Source organism: Neolamprologus brichardi, chromosome 16 (genome assembly GCF_056152115.1).
Source record: "Neolamprologus brichardi isolate AB-2024 chromosome 16, ASM5615211v1, whole genome shotgun sequence".
Taxonomy (NCBI): domain Eukaryota; kingdom Metazoa; phylum Chordata; class Actinopteri; order Cichliformes; family Cichlidae; genus Neolamprologus; species Neolamprologus brichardi.
In genome coordinates, this window is record NC_142119.1 from 18,521,488 (window position 1) to 18,542,422 (window position 20,935).

At 42.5% G+C, this 20,935-nt stretch overlaps 1 protein-coding gene across 2 annotated transcripts in view; it reads right to left on the minus strand.

Annotated features, from left to right (window-relative positions):
* dachd (dachshund d) overlaps window positions 1-20,935 on the minus strand; it is a 92,822-nt gene that overhangs the window by 44,989 nt on the left and 26,898 nt on the right. For both annotated transcript variants that reach the window (XM_006788162.3, XM_087829777.1), the window contains exon 2: window positions 1,023-1,138. In XM_006788162.3, coding sequence (XP_006788225.1) covers window positions 1,023-1,138 — 116 coding nt within the window. The remainder of the gene's footprint in view (window positions 1-1,022; window positions 1,139-20,935) is intronic.

Genomic DNA, 20,935 nt, shown 5'->3' on the forward strand with positions numbered 1-20,935 from the left:
TAAATGTCAAGATCATAGAGTCCCTCTGGGCTTAAAGGGGATGATATCAAAAGGCTTTTCTGTTGCTTTATGTTCCACTAAATAACATGGGTCTTTCTCATCATTGTCCCTCTCTGTGTTCACTTCAGCCTTTAAGTTTGCTGCGCAGATAGCCAGTGACCTCATCCTATTCCCACAGTTCAAAGCACTGGCCCGCACTGAACCGGCACCCGCGTTTAGTAGTGAATTTCAAAGTGGGTGGTTCTTAAACTAATACGAAAACAAACAGAATTAAAATGTGTTCAGTAGGATCATTAAAAGTGTTCAAGTTCACTATGGAAAATCTGCTGCGGTGCTTTATCTCTTTGCAAAAGTGCAAAAAAAATTGAATAGTCGGTTAAATAGAATGCACAAAGCTCCTTTCGACAGCGTAATATCATTAAAGACATATCACTAAGGAGAGCAGAATATGCAAAGCAGAGCACTTACAGCCACCAACATCAAAGCAGTCACAATGAAGCCAGCCACAAATAGAACAAAAGCATTAGTTGCAATAAGACTTGGCCCGGGGGTAAGTTAGGGCACAAACGGTTGTTGTTGATTCTTGTGGCGATAAGCTTGCTTTAGCATCACCACTGCCTATGTACATATACCAGTGGAGTGGATTTAATCGCACTAATTAGAATGCACTCAAGGCAAAATGCAACATCTACTGGAATAATCTGAGAGAAAAGATCTCCACTCCAATCTATTCTCCTCCTCTTTGTTTCCGGCGAGGGGGGGGGGGGGGGGGGGGGGAGGGGGCAGCAGAGGATCTGTTTTTGGTAAACGAGTGAGCGGCTGGTGTCTGGTGGTTGGATGCATGTGTCACTTTCGACTGGTTGCCATTTCGAGGACAAGCTGCGGGGAGGCCACTCGTGGGGAGGCTGAGCGTGCATGTGCATGTGCATGTGCATGCGTGCGCTTGTGTGTGTGGAAGAGACCTAGACAGAGTGAATCAGAGCCTTAGCAACAGTGACAGAGAGATACAGACCAAATCATACCTGTGGGCGGGATCATGCCGGGGGACATGAGGCCGGGGACTGAGTGGGGCATGATGTGGGGGTTCTCCGGTGATGTCACGCTCTGGGTTCTCTTCGGAGGCCGGCCGGGTCTGGAGCTGAAACACCGGGCAGAAAGAGGGAAGAAGTCGGGTGAGAAATGAGGAGGAGGGGCCGTGTGGGTAGTGCTGGTCTGGTGCTCTGTGGTGGTGGCGGTGGTGGGGGAGTGTTAACATTTGGAGCACTCCAGAATGCAATTCCATTCCAAAGAGCTAACATGTACTGTAAATAAATTTCTTTTCAAGGACAGTTGCTTTCTGCAGCTCAACATAATAGACTTCCATAACTAATTAGATTACACGGTGAATTCATTTCCTTTATTGAAGATCAACCACTTTTTGATGCATAATTCATAACCCGTACCTCGTTACCTGTTCCTCCGTATTAATATCCCCACACTATTTGAATTGCCTCGTTTGCATATGCTAAAATCCAGCGCGCGGCCCTCGGCCTGGAAATTACATGTTAACTTGTTATAATTATTGCAGTCAGGCCACTATTGATTTATGAGACTTTTAAAAACCAAATATGTGTAGTTCTGGTAATGAATGATATTTTAAGGTTCTTCAGGAAATTAAAAGGCAATGGCTGCCTTAGGAAATGTTCTGCTTGCTTGATTTAATGCGTGCCTTAGCTGGAAGGTGGTGTGACAGAGTGATTCAGACCTGTTGGACGGTTCTGATGGGGGAGTTTTATTACACCAAACGAGGGGCACAGATCCAGCCGTGATAAATGACTGTGCCACCTTACTGTGGAGGAGAAAAGGCCTTCAAAGCAGATACACCCCTGACTTTCCACACATCTTACTCATTCACTTATTAATACAGCTTCGAGTTTCAATCAATACCTACTTTGCTGGCTTATAGTTACAAAAAAAAGCCTACAGGCTGAAAAAAACAACAACACAATGAGCATGTAATGGGCCGAGATTCTATAGAGGTATATTCTTTATGAACAAGGGGCTGGATGTCTCAGCTGAAGATGAATTATGGTGACGTGACAGAGGTGACATATTGGCTTCATACATTATTTCACATACAATAGTCCATTTCAAGCTTTACCGGGATACCGAGCGCTCTCTATCAAGAAGTGAGTTTGACTCATTTTTAAAACACCAAAAGGTTTCCAGAGTGTTCTGAAACTACGGGAGAAAAGCTGGATGGATAGTGATATGTATATATCAGTTTTATATACATATATTTTTTTTTTTTCTTTTGAGGTACAAGAAATTTCTTTGTTCATTCATCTCCTGCAGGTAAAGTTAGTTCACACTTAAACAGTCATAATTAATATGAAGACTGAATTACGCCATTTTTTAAAAAGAAAAAAAAAGGTGTTTGCAAGAACAATCTAGATTCAATCAATGTAACAATAATGTCTTTCTCTAGACTTTATCAACCACTTGGCTGTTTGTGTTACAGTACATTTCACTGTATTTCCCAAAGGCGGTATCTGTAGAATGACGCAGTGTGTTTTAGTTCAGACGCCAGTCGAAATTTATTCAGCCATATCTTGCGAGGTTTATTTACCTCACTCCTGCTAATAGAGTGCACTCACTCTATCTGTCTGAATGTGCTGACTCTCTCATATAGTGGCGCTGGAGGTTTTAGGACTAAAAGCAGACCTTCACCCAACTGTGTCCCTTTGGAGGGGAAGTACGAGAGTGATAGAAAGAAGTAACAAGAGGGAGAGCGAGCGGCAGAAAGCGAGAGGAGGGAGAGGGAGAAAAGAGGGAGGCGGAAAGAGAAACGAGTGCCCGCTCAACCTAGGAACGTCTGGAAACGTAATTCCTATTTCTATAGAAGCACCTCTTTGATCTTATGAGAGGGAGAGATCGCAGACAGTTTTGCTGTCATCACTTTCACTTGTACTCTGGCTGAATTATTTATGAAAGACCTCAATAGAGGGTATGTGATGGGTAAAAGGCTTTTTACTAACAATACTAAAAGCAAAAGAGGACCCTCAAATGGACAAAAAAATGTCACATCAACCTTAGATCATGTCAAAGGATGTGAACTCGGGTACAAAGGCCCAGTTAAGTAAAGGTAATGTTTGGATAGGCTGCGAGAGATTTTGTCCCACGTGTTTAAAGGGATAGCATTTCATCTACAGCCTGCACACAAATAACACCAGCGAGCCATGAAAGCAATACACCAGCTGAAAATGGAGCTTTGAACTGAGGAACCTCCGAGCAACAGGAAAGCCTCTCAGAAAATTAATGCTACTGTCTCCTTTCCTTATGGCTTAGTAGACGTCTACATTTGCAGAAATGGCAAACACTTTATTAAAGAGGGGGTGAAGTGGCTCCTCTGCTCAACGTTTCCAAAGACTGCACATGTATAATGTTCCCGAACGATTTGCGCCACATTTTTCCAGGCATACGGATCTGTGATGGTCAGAACCATCCAGGCTAATAAGCCGGGTCCAGGGAGGAACTCAACCTGGCCTCAAACAAAAGAGCCAGGCTATTTATCAAGCAGCAGATGCTGATTCCCTAAATAGCCTGGCACAGAAACGGCTCCAAACTAGGCCATTATTGCAGAAAAAAAGATAGCACAACTGGATTTATGATTGGAATTTGTGTACCTTTGCTACATTTCTTATCCGCTGTTGTCTTTTCTAATCTTTTACTTTTAAATTTTCTCTCTCTCTGCTTAAAAAATAGAAACGTTTCAGGAAATAAGAGCCTCTGAGTTCCAAATTAGGGCTTGTTTGGACAACTTTATTTCTGTTCTAGAGGTCAATCATGAAAGAATTTTATTTCATGCTTTATTTATATTTATGCTTAAGATATTCAGACCCCCTTATATCTCTCTGGCTTCAATTAGGGAAGCAAAATAGGCCCCACCAGCTTTGGGCTGGGGCCACAAATATGTTACACATCTATTCTCTCCCTTTTTCTTGTTTTGCTGCTATGGTGAAAAGAAAATACTGGTGAACTTTCCCTGAACCAGACTTCCTTTAATGGCCCGGCCGTGTGTTGACCCAGCAGAGTCGGCTGGAACCTGATACTATCCAACACACTACGCTGCGCAGGCAATCAGATTACACGGGGCCCAACAATACACTCCACACGAGTCCAATTTCAGCACTACAATGCAATAAAAGCACAATAATTAAATTCACGTTCTCACCCCGTTTACAGGAAGCCAACACGAGGTGATAGGTATAATAAGAGGCATAATATCGAATGAGATATCAGGATGCTTTTTGATCTCACGGCAAAATTCTGACATCTCGCCATCAGTCTCGTTTCTGACAACGGAAGCAGTGACTGAGATCTTATTACCCAGAACGCTGTTAATGCAGTGATTACGATCTGTTATAAATCAATTGAAACCACAAATGTAATGTTTAGCCCAAGTGAGCACACTCCCTTAGTGGATTCAGTTACACACGGAAGTCATCCGCTCCTCCCATCTTCGGATATCTTTAGGAATTCAACCTGATTATGTCAATAGTGGCTCGAGTTTGCAGAGAAAGAGCATAATATTATTTCCTGGTGGTTATGATTGAGCCATTAACCTTTTATCGCAGTCTTTTGTTTGACGTTTCTAAAAGCTAAGGATGAAGATATTTATTCCATTTCCGCCCGGTTGGCCAAAACAAGCGAGTGAATCATTCGTCTGGGGCTTGTGTAAACAAAAGGCCTCTCCAGGTCTCTGCCAATCAGGTCTTATAAAATATTAACCCAATGTCATTGCCCTTTTAAAATCTCTCACCTAGAATTCCCTAATTGTTCCTTTTCTTTATCTCTCCAGTGCAGAGAGTAAATAAATTAACAAAATAGCTTTTATCGCCCTGAGTAACCTTTTAACTGAAGGATTATCTGGGGTTTATTTTTCATTTCTCTCACAGCGATAGCAGAGCATGCCCCATTGATTGGTTTGCTGGGGTGGTGACCAGCCATGAAAACAAGGTCTTATTGATAAAACAAAGCAGTTTCTTACCTTTTAAGTGCCAGGTCAGGCAGAAATTCAGACGCCCTGAACCCATCAGGGGCCTGAATATGCTGAGTGCATTGGTTTTTTTGGAGGTTTGTTTTTTTAATTCAGTTCAATCAAATGGTTTAAAAATATGCGCACAACTCCCCTGAGAGGTTAACTATGTTTTTAAAAAAAGATAGGAATAACATGTCTGTGCTGTCTTACTGCCAATTTAAAATCCCCACAGGTCAGATAACATTGTTGTCTGGGAAAAAAATAGTGCGATGCTTAACTTTAATTTGAGAAATGAGTTGTGTTAAAAAAAACTTGGTCTGCTGGACAAGAGAAGTGTAATGCTAGCAAACGCAGAAGGAACAGGAAGTTGTGCTCTTTAATTTTACATTTGTTTGTTGATTAAACTTTAAGAGTAATAAAGAATTTTACATTTGATCATCGAAATCACTGTTTGAGCAAAAGTGTCGACCGTTCTCTCAAACCGAGTATCTCTGGGTGAATAAGCAGCGTAGCATTTCTTGAGATTTTCTCAAAATCTACAATCAAATTAGCTGAGAATCGAGCGTGCGTGTATCAAAGAAAGCTTAGCAACTTGACAAAATGAAAACCAGCGAGAATGACAGAGCTATATGTTGCTTTCAACAAAACGGGGAAAAAGAAGGAAAAAAAAAAGATGATTTATATTTCCTGCTGACCTTGGCAGTCTATTCGTTGTGATGATCATAATCTCAGAGTCACCGTGTGATACATGGGAATGCATTCGCTCATCCATCTTTTTCATGCATCCATCTATCCTTACCCTCATCTTGTATCTGTATTTGCATTGAACCTATTCTTGGATTATCTCAATCAGCTTCCCCCTTGCACCTGTCAAACAACGCCTCGCACAGGTAGCCACACGGCACTTATCTGATCTAGATAGCTGGATTACAGCGAGTTTGAGTGCGAGCAGAGAGAAGAGGAAAGAGAAAAAAAAAAGAAAGAAAAACAGACTTTTATTTATTAGGGTTAGGAACAGCTGCATCCGCCTGCAAACTGTGAACCTTTGTTACGGAACAATATATCACAGATCAAATGGTGTGAAATCAAAGGCGGGAGAGAGTTAGCATCAATCCCACTAAAACCCCTTTTAAAGTGCTGTCTGTGCTCTGATCCCTGTGTGGACTAATGTGCGGGGTTGAGATCAGTGGTAGTTGGGAGAGTGGGTGCCTTCCTGATGCCTTTGTCTGGGCTCAGGCCTGATTAGGACCACGCTGGGTGAGACGATCGCAGCGTCTGACGGTACGGGGGAACTCAGAGCCGGTTTTGCTCCTTCCGCTGTCCTCGAGCCCGTGTAATGAAACAAGCAGACTTTGAGAGAAGACCAATGTTACAGCAGCTATAAAGAGCTTAGTCCTGTAATCGCTCTCTATTAGAGCCGTTTGAAGCCTTTCGGTTGTGAAACCGAATCTAAAAAAGATCTGAAATGCGATAAACTGCTGATTATTCCCATGCATCATTAATGTTAAAAGCTGATTTCATAATTGTATGTCCCATAACTACAGAGTCTAAGATTGCTTAGCACCACATGAACAGACTCTGATAATGAGTAAGCAGACTTCCTACATCACGGGAACTGATGAGGAAAGCCTAATTGGTTGACTTTTCCATGCCTAATGGATGATTCTCTTAATTAAAAAGATACTGTACCAAATGTTAGAAATCAGATAGCGCTTAAAGTAAATGCAGTTAATCAAATGTATGAGAATGAGCAGTTCCAGGAAAGCCTAAATGAGATTGGTAGATATGATTTGGCTCCAATATTTATTAATTGCAAGTGCCTTTGGTTAGCAAAACAGAACAGGTCTTATCTTCAAACTGCTAGGAAATTTCATCTAACCACTCTCACTGATCTCTCTTTTTCATGAACTGCGATGCATATGAAACAAGTCTTCAAAACAAGGCTTTTAAAACTTACCCAGTCAGGGTGCCTTTGAGGATATTTAATTAAAATCTAATCCTGCATTCATTAAGGCTCACATAAATTAAGCTGTCATTCATAAGATTTATGGATTCTCATTTGCATATTGCATACAATTCATCAATTACTCAAGTATGAAAGGAGCGCATTTCCCTTGGAGCTGCCTGCTAGCCTGCCAACATTTGAAATGAGAGAAAGAGCACGACTGTCAGGCATTCACTGCAAACTTTTCCCCACAATGTCTGTGCACTGATTAATCTCATTTTCTAGGCATCCCTTACAAGATTGTACACAGTCCAGCTGCACTTTTCAATTATTTCTCCTGTCCTCTCAACTAACTTTGAAAGCAGGATGGGCTAAATGTGGACTCGGGGCTACTTTGGTCTTTATGTATATAACATGTCTTTTTGCCAGGGTAATCATAAATTAGAGAGAGTGGTTTTAAAGATCCTAATGGAAAGGAAATGTAGTAATTTTATTGCAAATCCCATCAGGCAAATATTCTGCATGCTATAATAGCATATTTCCTGTCACATTTAGAGAAGAATACATCCAGCAGGCATTCTGACAGAGGGAGAAAGCTCAAGAAAAAACAAAAAAAGATAGAGGGGGAGGGTGGACCAATGAGAAAGAGAGTTGCAGTGAGAAAACAAAAGGGGGGGGGGGGGGGTGAATCTTAGTGCTAAACACATAAAAACTCCCTTTTTGGACATGAGGCTATGGGAAACGCAGTATGGAGTAAGTGCTTAAACCAAGCGGAGCGTGAACGCATCTAAGATAAAAGGTCAGGCAAACACAAACAGGCCACTCGCGAGGACGAATGGAATTAATTGACTCATTAATATGCATGGCTAATAAAGCTCAAAATCCTAAAACAAAAATCATTGTCAACCATTCCCTTTTAATGGCTCTTATTTTCAGCTTGAGAAGAGCTAGTCTACAGGGTGTATCAATCTTAGGAGGGGTGGAGTTCCTCCACCAAACAGGCTTGGGGTAACCTCAGTGTTGTATGCTCATGTCCTCCCCAGCAGACAAAGGCAGAGTTGTTCTGGTGGAGGGATTAATTGAGAATTAATCCCAGTTTCTGGCAGTGGAACAGACCAGCAGTTAGAAGTGAAAGTCATCCTGAAGGGTAGTTAATTGGTTCCCCATAGCAAAAGCTTTGGAGAACAGAAATCAAGCTGCATTTTCATTAATCCTCCCCATTGTTTTGTGAAATTGTTGTGGAGAGTGACTTCAGATAGAGTCAATAGTTAAGGCTTTTAATTTGCTTTTAATTCTGCCAGTGGGGTGACAATTAACAAACCCCAAAGAACAATAGCTGTGAAAATTATGCGTTCGATTGACTCTAAATGACTCTGAAATCAAAAACCGATAAGCAATTAATATACTGTACTCTACAAATGGTAAGCACCTCCAACATACTTGATGCGCTCCATCTAACTCTCTCACTCTATCTCTACATATACATAAATATATATATATATATATATAGGGCTTTTACGCTTTGGGAATAGGACCGTCGGATTGTCGGATGTGATTAATTACGGGTCCAAATGGACACAATAGACAGAACGGGTGATGTAATCATAACACGAGGAGACACGGTGGCTAACGGCAGAGATGGAGGAGGAAAAAAGGCGCAGAGAAAACGAGAGACGGAGCGCAAGAGACAGCGGCGGCTCACAAACACATTCCACGTTCAAGCTAAACAGGAAGACCGTGGTGATTAGCATTAATTGCACTGAGGATTGGAATCCTGTGTGAAACATTAAACAAAAATTATCTACTGTTTATTCTGTTTTTTCCCCTCATTTTTTTTTTCAATAATTAATGAAAAGTAAATACTTTGGAGGAGTCCAAAAATGATCTGGGGAGGAAAAGAAATGTTTACATAATCAGGAAAAATGTTCCTGTCCTCTTTTTTCCTCTGTGTGCGTGCATGTGCGTGTGTGTGTGCACACATGGAAAGGTTAGGGCTCAGGCCTGGTTCTCACTGTTCCTCAGTGTTTCTCCATTAGAAGTAACAGTGTCTGTTCCCCTGAGTGCCGACTGCTGGGAGAGTGTTTGCATATTTAGATACAAGCAGCCCTGTTTATGCAGCCCCACTCTTGGCTGCTCAAGTTCACTCCAACGCAGGCCCTGATCAATTTGGCCAGCTGTGCTTTAAATGCTGTTTACAACAATAACATTGTGGCTAACAGAGCACAGCCTAGCCTGCACACACACACACACACATCCTTACCAGTGAGAGACAGAGAGAGAGCGAGAGAGAGAGAGAAGCAACTTCAGAGCGAGCCCCCAGCCTGCACATCCCCAGACGAGCATTTGTACTGAGTTAAAGACGAATCAAAGCCTGACTCCTCTGCAAGACACGGAAGAATTGGATTCCGTCTGTATACATCTCTGTGATCCTTCCGGAAGAATCACTGACTGCGAGGGAAGAGAGAGGAAATAACAAGAACTCAAACCCGGAGTCCCAACTTGACGTGTGGGCCAAGCTGAAGGTGGCACGTTCCAAGTTACAGGCGTCGTTCCTGACGAGTGATTGGCATGGAGCACAAAATAAAACGTCAGGCTCGCTGAAATTCCCACACACACATGACAACTGCTCTCGACAAGGTGCCGCGCACCTCACAAATAACTCTGTTTGGGCGAGACGCTACATTCCTTGAGACTTCGGGGGTTTCTCTTGAAAGCTAAAACTCCATTTAAGCCTGGCAGGACAGCAAATAGGCCTACTCAGCAGATAGCAGTGAAGCTGCTGCTGCCGCTGCTGCCAGTGTGCTCTCGCTTGATGATATAATTCTTAATGTACAGCTTGACGAGACATAAATCTTACCCGAGAACCACCTCACCTGAATTCTTTTCCCGCTCTCCTTCTCTCCCTCTCTCATGATGAATTGTTTGCTACATCTCGGAGACTAAAACCCTTCAACCTCTTCAAACCCGGGTTTCTAATAACGCGTAGGTGCTGGGGAGAGGTGACAGCATGATGAATATCACAACAGACAGCTCCAATATGGGACAATTTTACCAGATCGATATCTCACTGCAATATCACAGAAAAGGAGCTGATATTAGTCTACACAGTGTATTACAGATGGGGTACATTTCTTCTCTCTGCACTCCCAGTGAACCTGGGCTATATTTCATCCACGTCGGCAATGGTTTACACACTCACAGACGCTCTGGAAACTAATCATAGCGTGGTAGCCACACCAGATGCATCTGCTTAAAATTATCCATATGTGTGACGCGCCTCTAACCCCCATGTTCAACACGGCGATGGACTTGCAAATAAACTGTGAATCACATTAGAGGATGTTACAGGCCATTATTTCTAGCGAGAACAAATGTTTTGTCACATTCTAATAGAGAGATCACAAGCATCATGTGCGCAGCTTTTTAGAGCAAAGCCGAGGCAAAAGAAAGAGGCTTTGTCACGTTTGAAAAGAAGCACGAGAACCTCGCAATTAGGCGACAAAACTCTAAAGTTTGTTTGCCAATAAGCTGAAATTATAAAAAAAAAAATCTCTTCAACACGTTTTTTTTTGTTTTGTTTTTTTTCAACTGAAATCAATAAGTCCAAATAAACAATTCCTTTCTAATTAAATGGCGCATACGTGTTTGTAGGCATGTGTGCGATCACAGGTCTGACTTTAATTTGCGCTAAGAGTAAATTATGGTTCGGGGAATTCATCACAGTACAAACATTTGTTGAGCCCTAGATGAATAAATCAATCACAAATGCTCTCTGACAAATTAACTGACACTGTTCTCTTTGTCAAGCTCGCCGCTAAACACCGTGGTCAAGTAACGTGTGCCTGAAGAAATGGAATGAGACACCTTTTACTTCCAAGGGAGACAGATGCATATAGGAGAGAGGGGGAGAGAGGGAGAGAAATGAGAAGGAGACTGAAGGAGGGAGCGCAGACGCTGCTAACGCTTAATATCTTCTCTCTCCAGGGGGCCGGGGCTGAGGGCCCCACTGCTGTCAGCTGCAATAGGACCAGTCTTTTCGTGAGTGCCCAAGGTTCGTTAAGGGCTATTAATGGAACACAGTATCCCTTGTGTAGGGAACTTGTCAGTGTTTCATTAGAGACTGATAAACATATAATACATAAGTGTCAAACACAGTGTGCGCGCAGTGTGACGTGGTGGCGGGAGGCGAAAGGGATTTTGGGATTGGAGTGTTACAGTCATTCCCATGCTCTGCGCTGACAATATTTGGGATTTCATAAAGAGGGAGGAGCGCAGTGGACACACGCCGGGACCTGTTGAGCAAACTGTTTGGCTTTACGGAGAGGAAGTCCACAGCCGGCGGTGCCGCTTTGGCAAACACCGAACTGTATTATATTCTTCAACGGTTATCTGAGAAAAGAGGAGCGCCTTTTTGCACGTGCGTAACTGGTGAAGATGAGCCGGCACATCTCTTCTTACTGCTTAGGCCTAAAAGTACAAGCAAAAGAAATACATCGTATTCAATTAAAGTTCTTTTTTTCACCACTACTGAAACAAAGCAGCCCACAGCTGGGACTCTGGGTCTAGTTCACAAAGTCCTTTTGATCATTTTGTGGCAGTAAGAGAGTTTGGAGTCCCGTGGAGTACGGGACCAAGCCGATCTTATTATGATAATTGGGATACATCAACTTCAGATAGCACTAATGGAGTGAGATTTCAGTGATCAAGAGTGCGTATTCGACTGTAGAAGCAAGTTCACTTTTTTAGAAGGAGGCATTATGCAACGCTTCGGTTGTGTTCCCAGTGGGCAGCTACTGAAACTCCCAGAGCAACCCAGAGTACGCTTTTAGCTTTGGTGTTGGAAGCAGCGCTGCACTCTGACGTTTGCCACCGAAGACAAGTGTTGCTCCGGTGAAGTTAAATCTATTTCCTCGCGAGTGAGTAATTGGTCACTATGACTATTAATCAGTTAATCTTCTCCTTTTCTTTTTTTTTTTTTTACACCCTCTCTCTTCAACAGAGAAATATCAGAGGTTCAATAATTAAAAACGTGTCAGGTGAAAGTCCAACGCGCTTCCTCACACTGTATGTTCTCACATTCCCTGCTTTGTTCATCTTATTAACCTCCTCTCCGCTCGCCGCGCCTTTAAATGAAATCTTTAGCCCCTTACATGTGAAATTAAAACTGCCCTCCCTTGAGCGCTTTTAATTATTCTTCTTCAGGAGAAACTTCCACTTCTACTTTTTGTCAAGGCGGCCTTCTTTCCCCCCCCCCCCCCTTTTTTTTCCACACTCCTACTCACTGCCCAGGTCTGTCATGCTTCACTCCTCCCCTCCAGCCCGTTGCTCTTTCCCCATTTTTTTTCTTCTTTTTCTCTTCTTCTGCAGGTCTGTTTAATTCTCACCTTGCTCTGCCCTTGTCATCAAGCCGTTGAAGCACAAAGCCAGGAGCAAGGGAGTGTTTACTCATTTCCCCACTACATTACCTCTCCTATTAATCACTGCATGGAAACTTCTGGACACTGAAGCATCTCTGCAGTCGCTGCCCCAGCTGCCCCTCTACGCTAACAGGGCAAACTTTACATAAATGCCATTCTGGATATAAAAAAAACCAAAATAAAAAACAGAGTGCAGAGCGTACGCTTGCACTTGTTTCATCAAGTAGGCACCCTTAAGCCAAGACTGCATTACTTCAAAGAGTTAAATATGGTTAATACCGGGATAATATTTTAATGCCCTTGTGTAAAAGGAACATAACTACAGCTCTCGATGAAAAAAGAAAAAGAAAAAAAGAAGAAGTTTTGAAGCAAACATGAGTTGGTTGACATTGAAATAATGCATGATACATTATGAGCACACAGGACAGGCAGAGGTTAGTGTGTCTAATTAATCAAATTTAATTGCATGTAAATTGTACTTTAAATGCAGATGAGGAAGAAAAGCAGTTTTTATTTTTTATTTTTTCCGTCAGAGAACCCCCCCCCCCCCCCCCCCCCCCCCCGTTACTCTTCACTTATTTTATTTGTGAGATCAGAGAGATGAAAAATGAACTGTTTGCTAAAGCAAAGCTATGTCTCTAATTCCTAGTGTTAAGGTTTATTTAGAGAAACACTTGATTTTTTTTTGTTTTGTTTTGGGGTTTTTTTTGTGTGTTATTAGTACTAGGAGGAAAAATGTTTAGCGTGAAAATTCAATTTGAGTCCTGTGTGTCCACGCTGTCCCACGAACAAGGCAAAGCTGCTGCTGTGAAAGGATTCTTATGAAATTCAATTAACACACCAACAGCTTTCCTTTTCTCTCCTGCCCTAATTCCCACATTCCCGCTGAAATGACTGCATTCCCGGCAATTATGCTAACCGCTCGGAGTGCACCATAAATTTACAGGTCTGGGAAAGGCTGTAACGAGAGCTCCTTAAATATGGGAAGGAGACGTTTGAGAAGATGGATCGCCGTGGGCTAGTGGTCGGCCGGCAGTGGGCAGGGGGAACTTGTTTGTGAAATGCATACTACTAGCTGCTCTGCTTCTTCTAATGAGGCTATGGACATAAGGAACATTATCATTAATGAATGAACCCCTCCTTTTTCCGGCTTTTTCTTCATGTGTTTTTTTTCTTCTTCTTTTGCTTCTTTTCTTGCTACAGCCCCCCTGTCCTTTTATCACTGTTTCACTGGGTAGCCCAAGGCGGCGGGCGGCATGTGCGTCGGCTATATATGGGAAAGAGAAAGAACCCAAAATATTTGAAATGCAAATAAATGAGTAATGTAAATAGTTTTGAGAGAGTTTACCCAGTGAACAATGGCCCCTTATGAGACACAAGTGCGACAGAGGGAGAGAGAACAGGACTGCTGGTGTGGGGGATCTGAGCGGTGGGGGTTGGAGGGATCATCCAACACAATGTGGCCCTTCTCCTAAAGCAACTTGTTATCAGGCGCTACGCAGAGCCCCCCATTCAATCTGCATTTAAATACATTTCAGTCCACTCACTCATTTGCATTCATTTCTCCCATTATATTTGAAAATGGCTAAATGTCTAGCCAACACAATGTGGGAGCCTATCACCGGCCAGGGGAAGCCCACACCTGATGCCAATTTAGCCTGCTCGGATCTATTCATTGCCGTGGCCTGATCTGACAACTCCAGCTCTTCCCCATCCAGGAGACTTTTCAATTGGATCTGCTCGCGGTGACAAAATTGTTTTTGCTCATTGAGGTTTTTTTCTCCTCTTCTTCTTCTTTTCTCTTTCTGTCCCACCCCCGCCTTTCCATCTTTCTCTCCCTTCTCCCATCGTCACTCCCTCCGTCTGTGCGTCTGGGTGTCTGTTTGGGAGCCATGGGAAAAGGAGAGGCAAATGATTCTCAGTGGCTTCTGATTTCCACTATTTGTTCAGCATTAGGCCCACTTATCTCTGAAAGAAAAAGCAACATGTGGAGAGAAAGTGACAGGCAGAAATTCAGCCTCACTAACAGGCCTATTGTGCCCTCAAGATCTGCATTCAAACACGAGGGGCCCTCCAACTCTTTCTCCCTCTCTCTCTCTTTCTCCCGCTCCCTCTCCCTGTCGCTATAAAATGTGCACATACTTGTGCATAGACCTCTGTCACAGTCAATTACTGCTGCTAATCTGTACTGCAATGGAGAGTAAATATTTCATTACTTTTTCAAATAAACAGTTGGTCTGAGCTCATGGAGTGTCATCTATTCTGTGAAAGGAGCTGTGACGTTCACATTCAATTACACCATAAAAAGCTGCCAAAGCTTCTGAAGTAGACTTTTTGTGCTGAGAGCACACTACCAAAATCATTAAGACTCGGTGGCAACATCTTGAGATGAAAAGCTGAGTGGAGAGCCCCAGCATTTACACTACAGCACCCTTTCTTTGGCCCAAAAAATCATCCTGGGAGCGCTGCCCTTGCCTCCCCCTTTCCTCGTTCTCTGTTCATCGGCCGGTGTCTACGCGGCTCAGCAGAGACACACAATGTTGTTTTCTCTGCAACGTACTAAGTAGTGTTGTGTGAGATTAGCAGATGAAATAATGCAAGGAACGGGGAGGGCAGGGCGGGAGTGGGGGGAGGGGGGGGGGACTGGCGGGGGGTTGACAGAGAGATCCCAGAGTCTACTGCTCATTAATCACTGCAGCGTCTTTGACCTTTCATTTGCCAAGGGCGCTAAGAGAGGAGGAGGAGGGTGGCCGCGGCTGCTAACGCTGCCCAGGAAAGAGGCTGAAGAGAGGAGAGCAAAGGGATAGACGGTGAGGGGGTGGGGGGGAGAAAGGGTTGGAGAAGAATCAAAAATATGACCGCGAGATTCTACCGTGTCGAGTCCAGACGAGATGCGTTCTTAAGGAAGAGTGAAATTAATCAGCTTCGCCAATCTGAATGAATCAGGCATTTCCCAGCCCCTAGGAGGTATCAGCTGCTCTGCTCCACTCACCGGGCCTGATAGAGACCGATAGGCCCCCTTTCCCATTTACACATGTTATTAAAAGAATTACAAAGACGTCTGCTCGGCTCCCTCCCCTCACACCAGTGTGGGCTTTGGGAACTGGATGCTGGAAGTGGCAAGAGGGTGTGACATTAGCGTCAGGCGTATTTTTAGCGTGCGGATGCTCCGCTCTCGGTTTACCAGGTGGGATGACTGAAGGCAGCCAGGCAGCGGTGGTGGTGGAGGTGGTGAGAAAAGCTTGACACACTCCAGCTATTGCAGAGAAGTGCATGTAAATGTGAGAATATGCGTGTGAAAAGAGAGGAGAGTGAGCGATAGAAGTCGTGATTGTGGCCCCGCTTTGGAGACTTGGAGCGCTGATTGATTCGTAGGATGATGCCTGTTATACATCATTACATCTCCATTGTCTGCTGTAACTTGGAAACACACTCCTGTAATTAGATAATGAAGTCTCAATGTTTCGCAACAAGAGCACTATAAAAAAAATTAAAATAAATAAATAACGATTCTGGTCTAAATAATTAAGCTACAAATAAGCATGAGAGGAAATGAATGAGAATGATAGCTAATCAAGTGAAAACAACGCCACTTACTGAATCAATACAGGGGAGATGAGTGATGCAAGTGCAGTATAGTTTATCACTGGATATGGTGGACAGTTATTAATATGCATTTAAGCTTATTTTTAACCCTAATTGATGTTCAAGGTTAATCTAATCAGACCAATTGTACCGCTGAAGAGGCTGCTCCAATTTAATTGGCTATTTTTATTGCCTCAGCGAGATTTTAATTGAAACCAAAGGGGATCTAACAACAACTGTGACATGTTGATGTCTGGGGGATAGTTATAAATATGTGACAAAATATGTGCATTATTAATGTGACTTCTTAATGCATTATTGTAATGCGTCCCCAGAAACGTAGATATTACTTTACGCAACATGGGTTTAAGAGTTGGGGGGGGGGGGGGGACTCAGCTCATCCTGAATATGTCAACAAAATAATACAGGGATGCTTTAATCTGACTCCAGGCAAATCAGATTTAAATTGTTAACATTCAGAAGGAGAAAAAAAAAGGATAACTTCTGTAAGTGTAATGAACTCTGAAGACTCCGGGAAAAAAAAAAGCTGGCCTCTATTGAGTCCTCACAGTTGAAATGCTGATAAAAAAAACTGTCAGCGTATTCAGAGCCTTTTGCGCGCCACAGATAATGTGGTTCAAGAATAGTGTTACTACCTACACAAGGAAAGCGATGACACCATAAAAAAAAATGCCATTGATCCCAAAAGAAGAGATTACATTGTGTCTGACACAGGCGTGAACATTAGCATTAGACTCCTGGATCAAATTCTGCACTGCAGCAGTAGCCATTGATGATATCGATCAGAATCGTGGCTACTACGATTATACATGAGCCATCAGCTGGCACTTTTAAAAAATGGACTTCCTCTCCTTCCTGGCTTTTGTAGAAAATTTCTCTTTATCTGTATGAATAGCCCCCCCCCCCCCCACACCCCCCTCTTTTTTTGGGCAGATCAGTGATTGTAGACCTAAACGGCTTATTAATTGCAGGCCTGCTTCCTGCTGAAAGATCCAGTGAGAATTCAAGGGGACACGGGATTTAGTGCTGTTGGAGTGTTGCTATTTGTCCTCCAAGGGATGACAGTCAGTGTCAGTGCTTTAAATATCAGGCCTATTTCCAGACCTGGAATGACAGAGATCGAGATAAGTAAACATACAAGGCGGGCCAAACAAGGCGGAGTGAGGGAAAGAGTGAGAAAAGGTAAAAACTCCGGAGTGCTCTGTCATCTATGAATAAAATGAGAGTCTAAGCGGGGCCCATAGACCAACAGTAAGAGTGGAAAACATCACCTACTCAAGCCTGACATCTGTATAAAAACAAAAAATAATCTGCTGTCAGCAGAATGTTCAATGACTCCTATCACCCGGCTGCTGATAAAGACTCTGGCTGCTGTAAGGATTGGGCTGTTATGCGAGGGGCTCAGTGGATCGGAATGCATGCTAATTGCCATCAGAAATATGTGGCGAGCCTTACAATTTCTGGCACTGCTCCGCACCTTGGCGAAGGACATGCCAGACGGACTCTAGCAAAACAAAGATTAATGAACAGCGTTGAATCGCTGTAATGCCATGTCAACAGTACCATACATTTCATTACAGAGGTCACCAGTGCGCCGGTGTTAATGCCATGCGAAAAATGTACACTGCACAAGTCTCAGCCCTTTCAGCAAGCTGAAAACAAGAGATAAATATTTTACTTGTTGGATTATAGTATTCCACTGATGTGATTACAAAAAGCCCATTACAGTGGCCAAATGCACATTTACTCAGCCAAAGGTATATATATATATATATATATATATATGTATGTATATATATATGTGTGTGTGTGTATTAACAAGGGGTTTTGTAAATGGAAAAGTTCACAGCACCATCAGAGTGACAGCAGAAGGATATATTCAACGTGTCAGTGTAATTCAGTGTGTCAGTAAAACCTGATGCTCTAAACAGGAGCAAACCTCCCCTTTTAAATAATTGATATTTTCTGATTAAATGTGGCAGTTTGGAGATAATGAATTCTTTATAGTGTGCCTTGAGCAACTCAACAGCTTTGCCCTGTGTGACAGCTTTATGGGGCGTCTTTTTACCCAAATTTTGAAAGTTTAACCTATGTAGATCAATGTGCTTCCTTAAAAGAGTTTAATAAATTAAAGTGCAGGGGGCTTTTTTTTTTTTCTTTTTTTTTTTCCTCAGCGAGCAGAAAAAGCTGATGAGACAGGTTTAGTTTAATCTCAGGCAATAGAAGTCATTAACCATTCTCCCAGGAATTAAAATATAGCTTGCCCTTTTCTTCTCTCACTTATCATTAGCATCACTTTAATCTCCCCGCGTTTCACACTGCTATTTTAATCATTACTTACTGCCTTTTGACAACTGAAGAACATGGCTTCTCCCCCGCTCAGGCAATATCCTGATTTTAGCTGACAAAATGTAGGACATCATTTAAAAATATCTAAATTTCCTCTTCTCTTTTTTTCTTTTTTAATTCTTCTAACTTCCACTCTTTAGACCCCTGAATGTCTGCCTATTTATATCAAAGAAAGCACAAAAGACGAGGGGAGATTGAGTGGACGACATTCAAAATGTAATTTGAGTTAGCTGCAAGGGTAAGAAAATGTGTAATACGGTTTATTTGTGCCTGTAGTGTTATTCAAATAATTCCACATATTGCTCTATGTGGGTCATGTAGGGGATTGGGGTTATATTTGTCTGCCCTTGAATCAATGAACATTTACAACAGTATCTCTGGAGCAGAGTATAAATAAAGCATTATGGCCAGTCTCTCAGTGACAATGACAGATGTAGGGCAAGGAATTTTCTTCAACTTTTGTTTTTTTTATTGTTACTGGTAACAGTAAAATCGAACAATAGTAGAGGATCTGGAGCATGGTTAATTTGTAAATGACGAAGAATGGCTGAACAGGTGATAGTTTGTTTTTTAAAAATGTGTATTTCTTTTGGGGGGCAGGGTCAAGCTTCACAAAGCTTCATTTTTTTGGAAGTGGACCCACACGACTTGGTTTTTTTTACGCTGCTAATTTCTGTCGTGCAAACGCATCTATGCAAATAGGTGTGTTCTTGCGTCATTACATTTCATTTCACTGATTTAACAATAATCCATCTAAGCTAGTGTCGTTCTCCCCTAAAACACATGAAATTGAACTAATCTGCTTTTCCCTAAGTGACTCACTACTTCACTGCCTTCCCTAAACTGTGCCAAGATTAAAGGCATTACCAAAGAACAGAAACCTCGAGTCCTTTAGATTAGTGTTCAATTACTTAATCCTTTAATAGAATTTGAGTTTTGTCCAAAACAACAAAGTACCTCAAATGCGCATTATTATTGCTGTCAAAAGCGACAAGAAGATTAAGTATAACTGCTACAGGAAGGTTTAAGACTTCAAATTCAGCGCACGTGCAACTCTTTCACAAGTGGGAGAACTGATATAATGATCATTTAGAGAAACATATGGATGGCATATTGTCCTAATGAGCCACACAAGCAAAGGCAGAGCTTGAGAATTCGGAGTTGCTCGAAGACCGCCGCTAAGAACTCCACATTGCGTTAAAGGGGAATAAAAGCTGTTGTTTTTCTATCCTTGCCATTGGGTGCACGTAAACACGAAACCGGCACCCTCCCTCCCTTTCCTCTCTCCAAAAAAACCCCCCGTGCCTCCCCTCCCCTCCCCTCCTGCCGCAATTTAAAAATCAACACTGAACTTGTTCGCTAAACGGTTGGAAGCAGTTTATGAACATTTCAACAATAAAATCCCCTCCTCTTACATCAAAAAGAATCTCGATTCATTTCTGATCTCTATCCAAGTTCAAAGGCTAAGTTAAAGTGATACTTCAAAGAAGCGTGTAATCAAAGACATGCAGCTGTTAAAACAATCTTTTGTTAGTTCATTGTCTTCAAACCAGACTCTTCACAAAATCCCCAAATGAAGGGGAAGCAGAATCAAATAAGTTACATTCAATCATTTTGAGTGGGAGGCTTTGGTGTCATGCTAGAATAACTGCAACACTGAGGATTTACTACTATTTACAGCAGCTGAAGCAGTACAATAAGGCTGGTATCCTGCCGCAGGAAAAACTACCAGGGTCCTCTTAAATATGCCAAGGGCTCGAGGCGCACTAAAATACGCCCCGCACAAAAAAAGTGAGGCATTTTGACAAATTAAGCACCTAGTTATGAAGGCTGCATTGTTATATTTGATGTTGTAGCCTTGCTTCTCGACTGCAAGGTTCTGCGGCTGTGTGTAAAAGCTGTATAATGTCCTCTCAGTCTTTCCTCAGTGGCCTGCTGCACTGTGTCATTTGATTTCCTGCACAAGGGCAAGTTGCAGCTGTATTAACAAGTCCCTATCACTACTTGATGCCGTTGAATTTTAATGCCAGGCCAACCAAAAGGAGGGACAATGAAAAAAAAAAGGGGGGAGCTTTGCCAGTCCACTGGCTTGGCTTAATTTTTTAATATGCGTTAGCACCTTGCTTTAATCCGACTCTAATGTACATCATCAGGGGTTACTGTTGAGATAGAGAAAGGGGCTGTCAATCAAGGCTTGGTCAAATTATACCCAGACTCCATTAGGTTTAAAATAGAGCGATGAGGTCTAGCGTGAGTCAATCAAATCATTTAAGGATGGCTGTTACAGTTATTACGTTCTCCTTGTTATGGAACCTGCTCTTACCTTTATTACCATCGCTGGCGGAGGAGAAAGTGAACGATCGCTGAAATGCACCTGTTGTTTTCACATTACATGTTACAGTAAATTTTCCTGGCATCCTGCTTTACGGTGACCATCATGCAGAAACTAAAAGTGCATACTATCAAGCTACAGACAGGTGATAAATTAAAGGAAAATCCAAAAAAAAAAGAAGAATAAAAGTGTCTTGATAGGATGTTGGAAAACCGGGACACCTATAGTACGTCTCGGTTTCGACTCTACACTTTTTTGGGCATCTG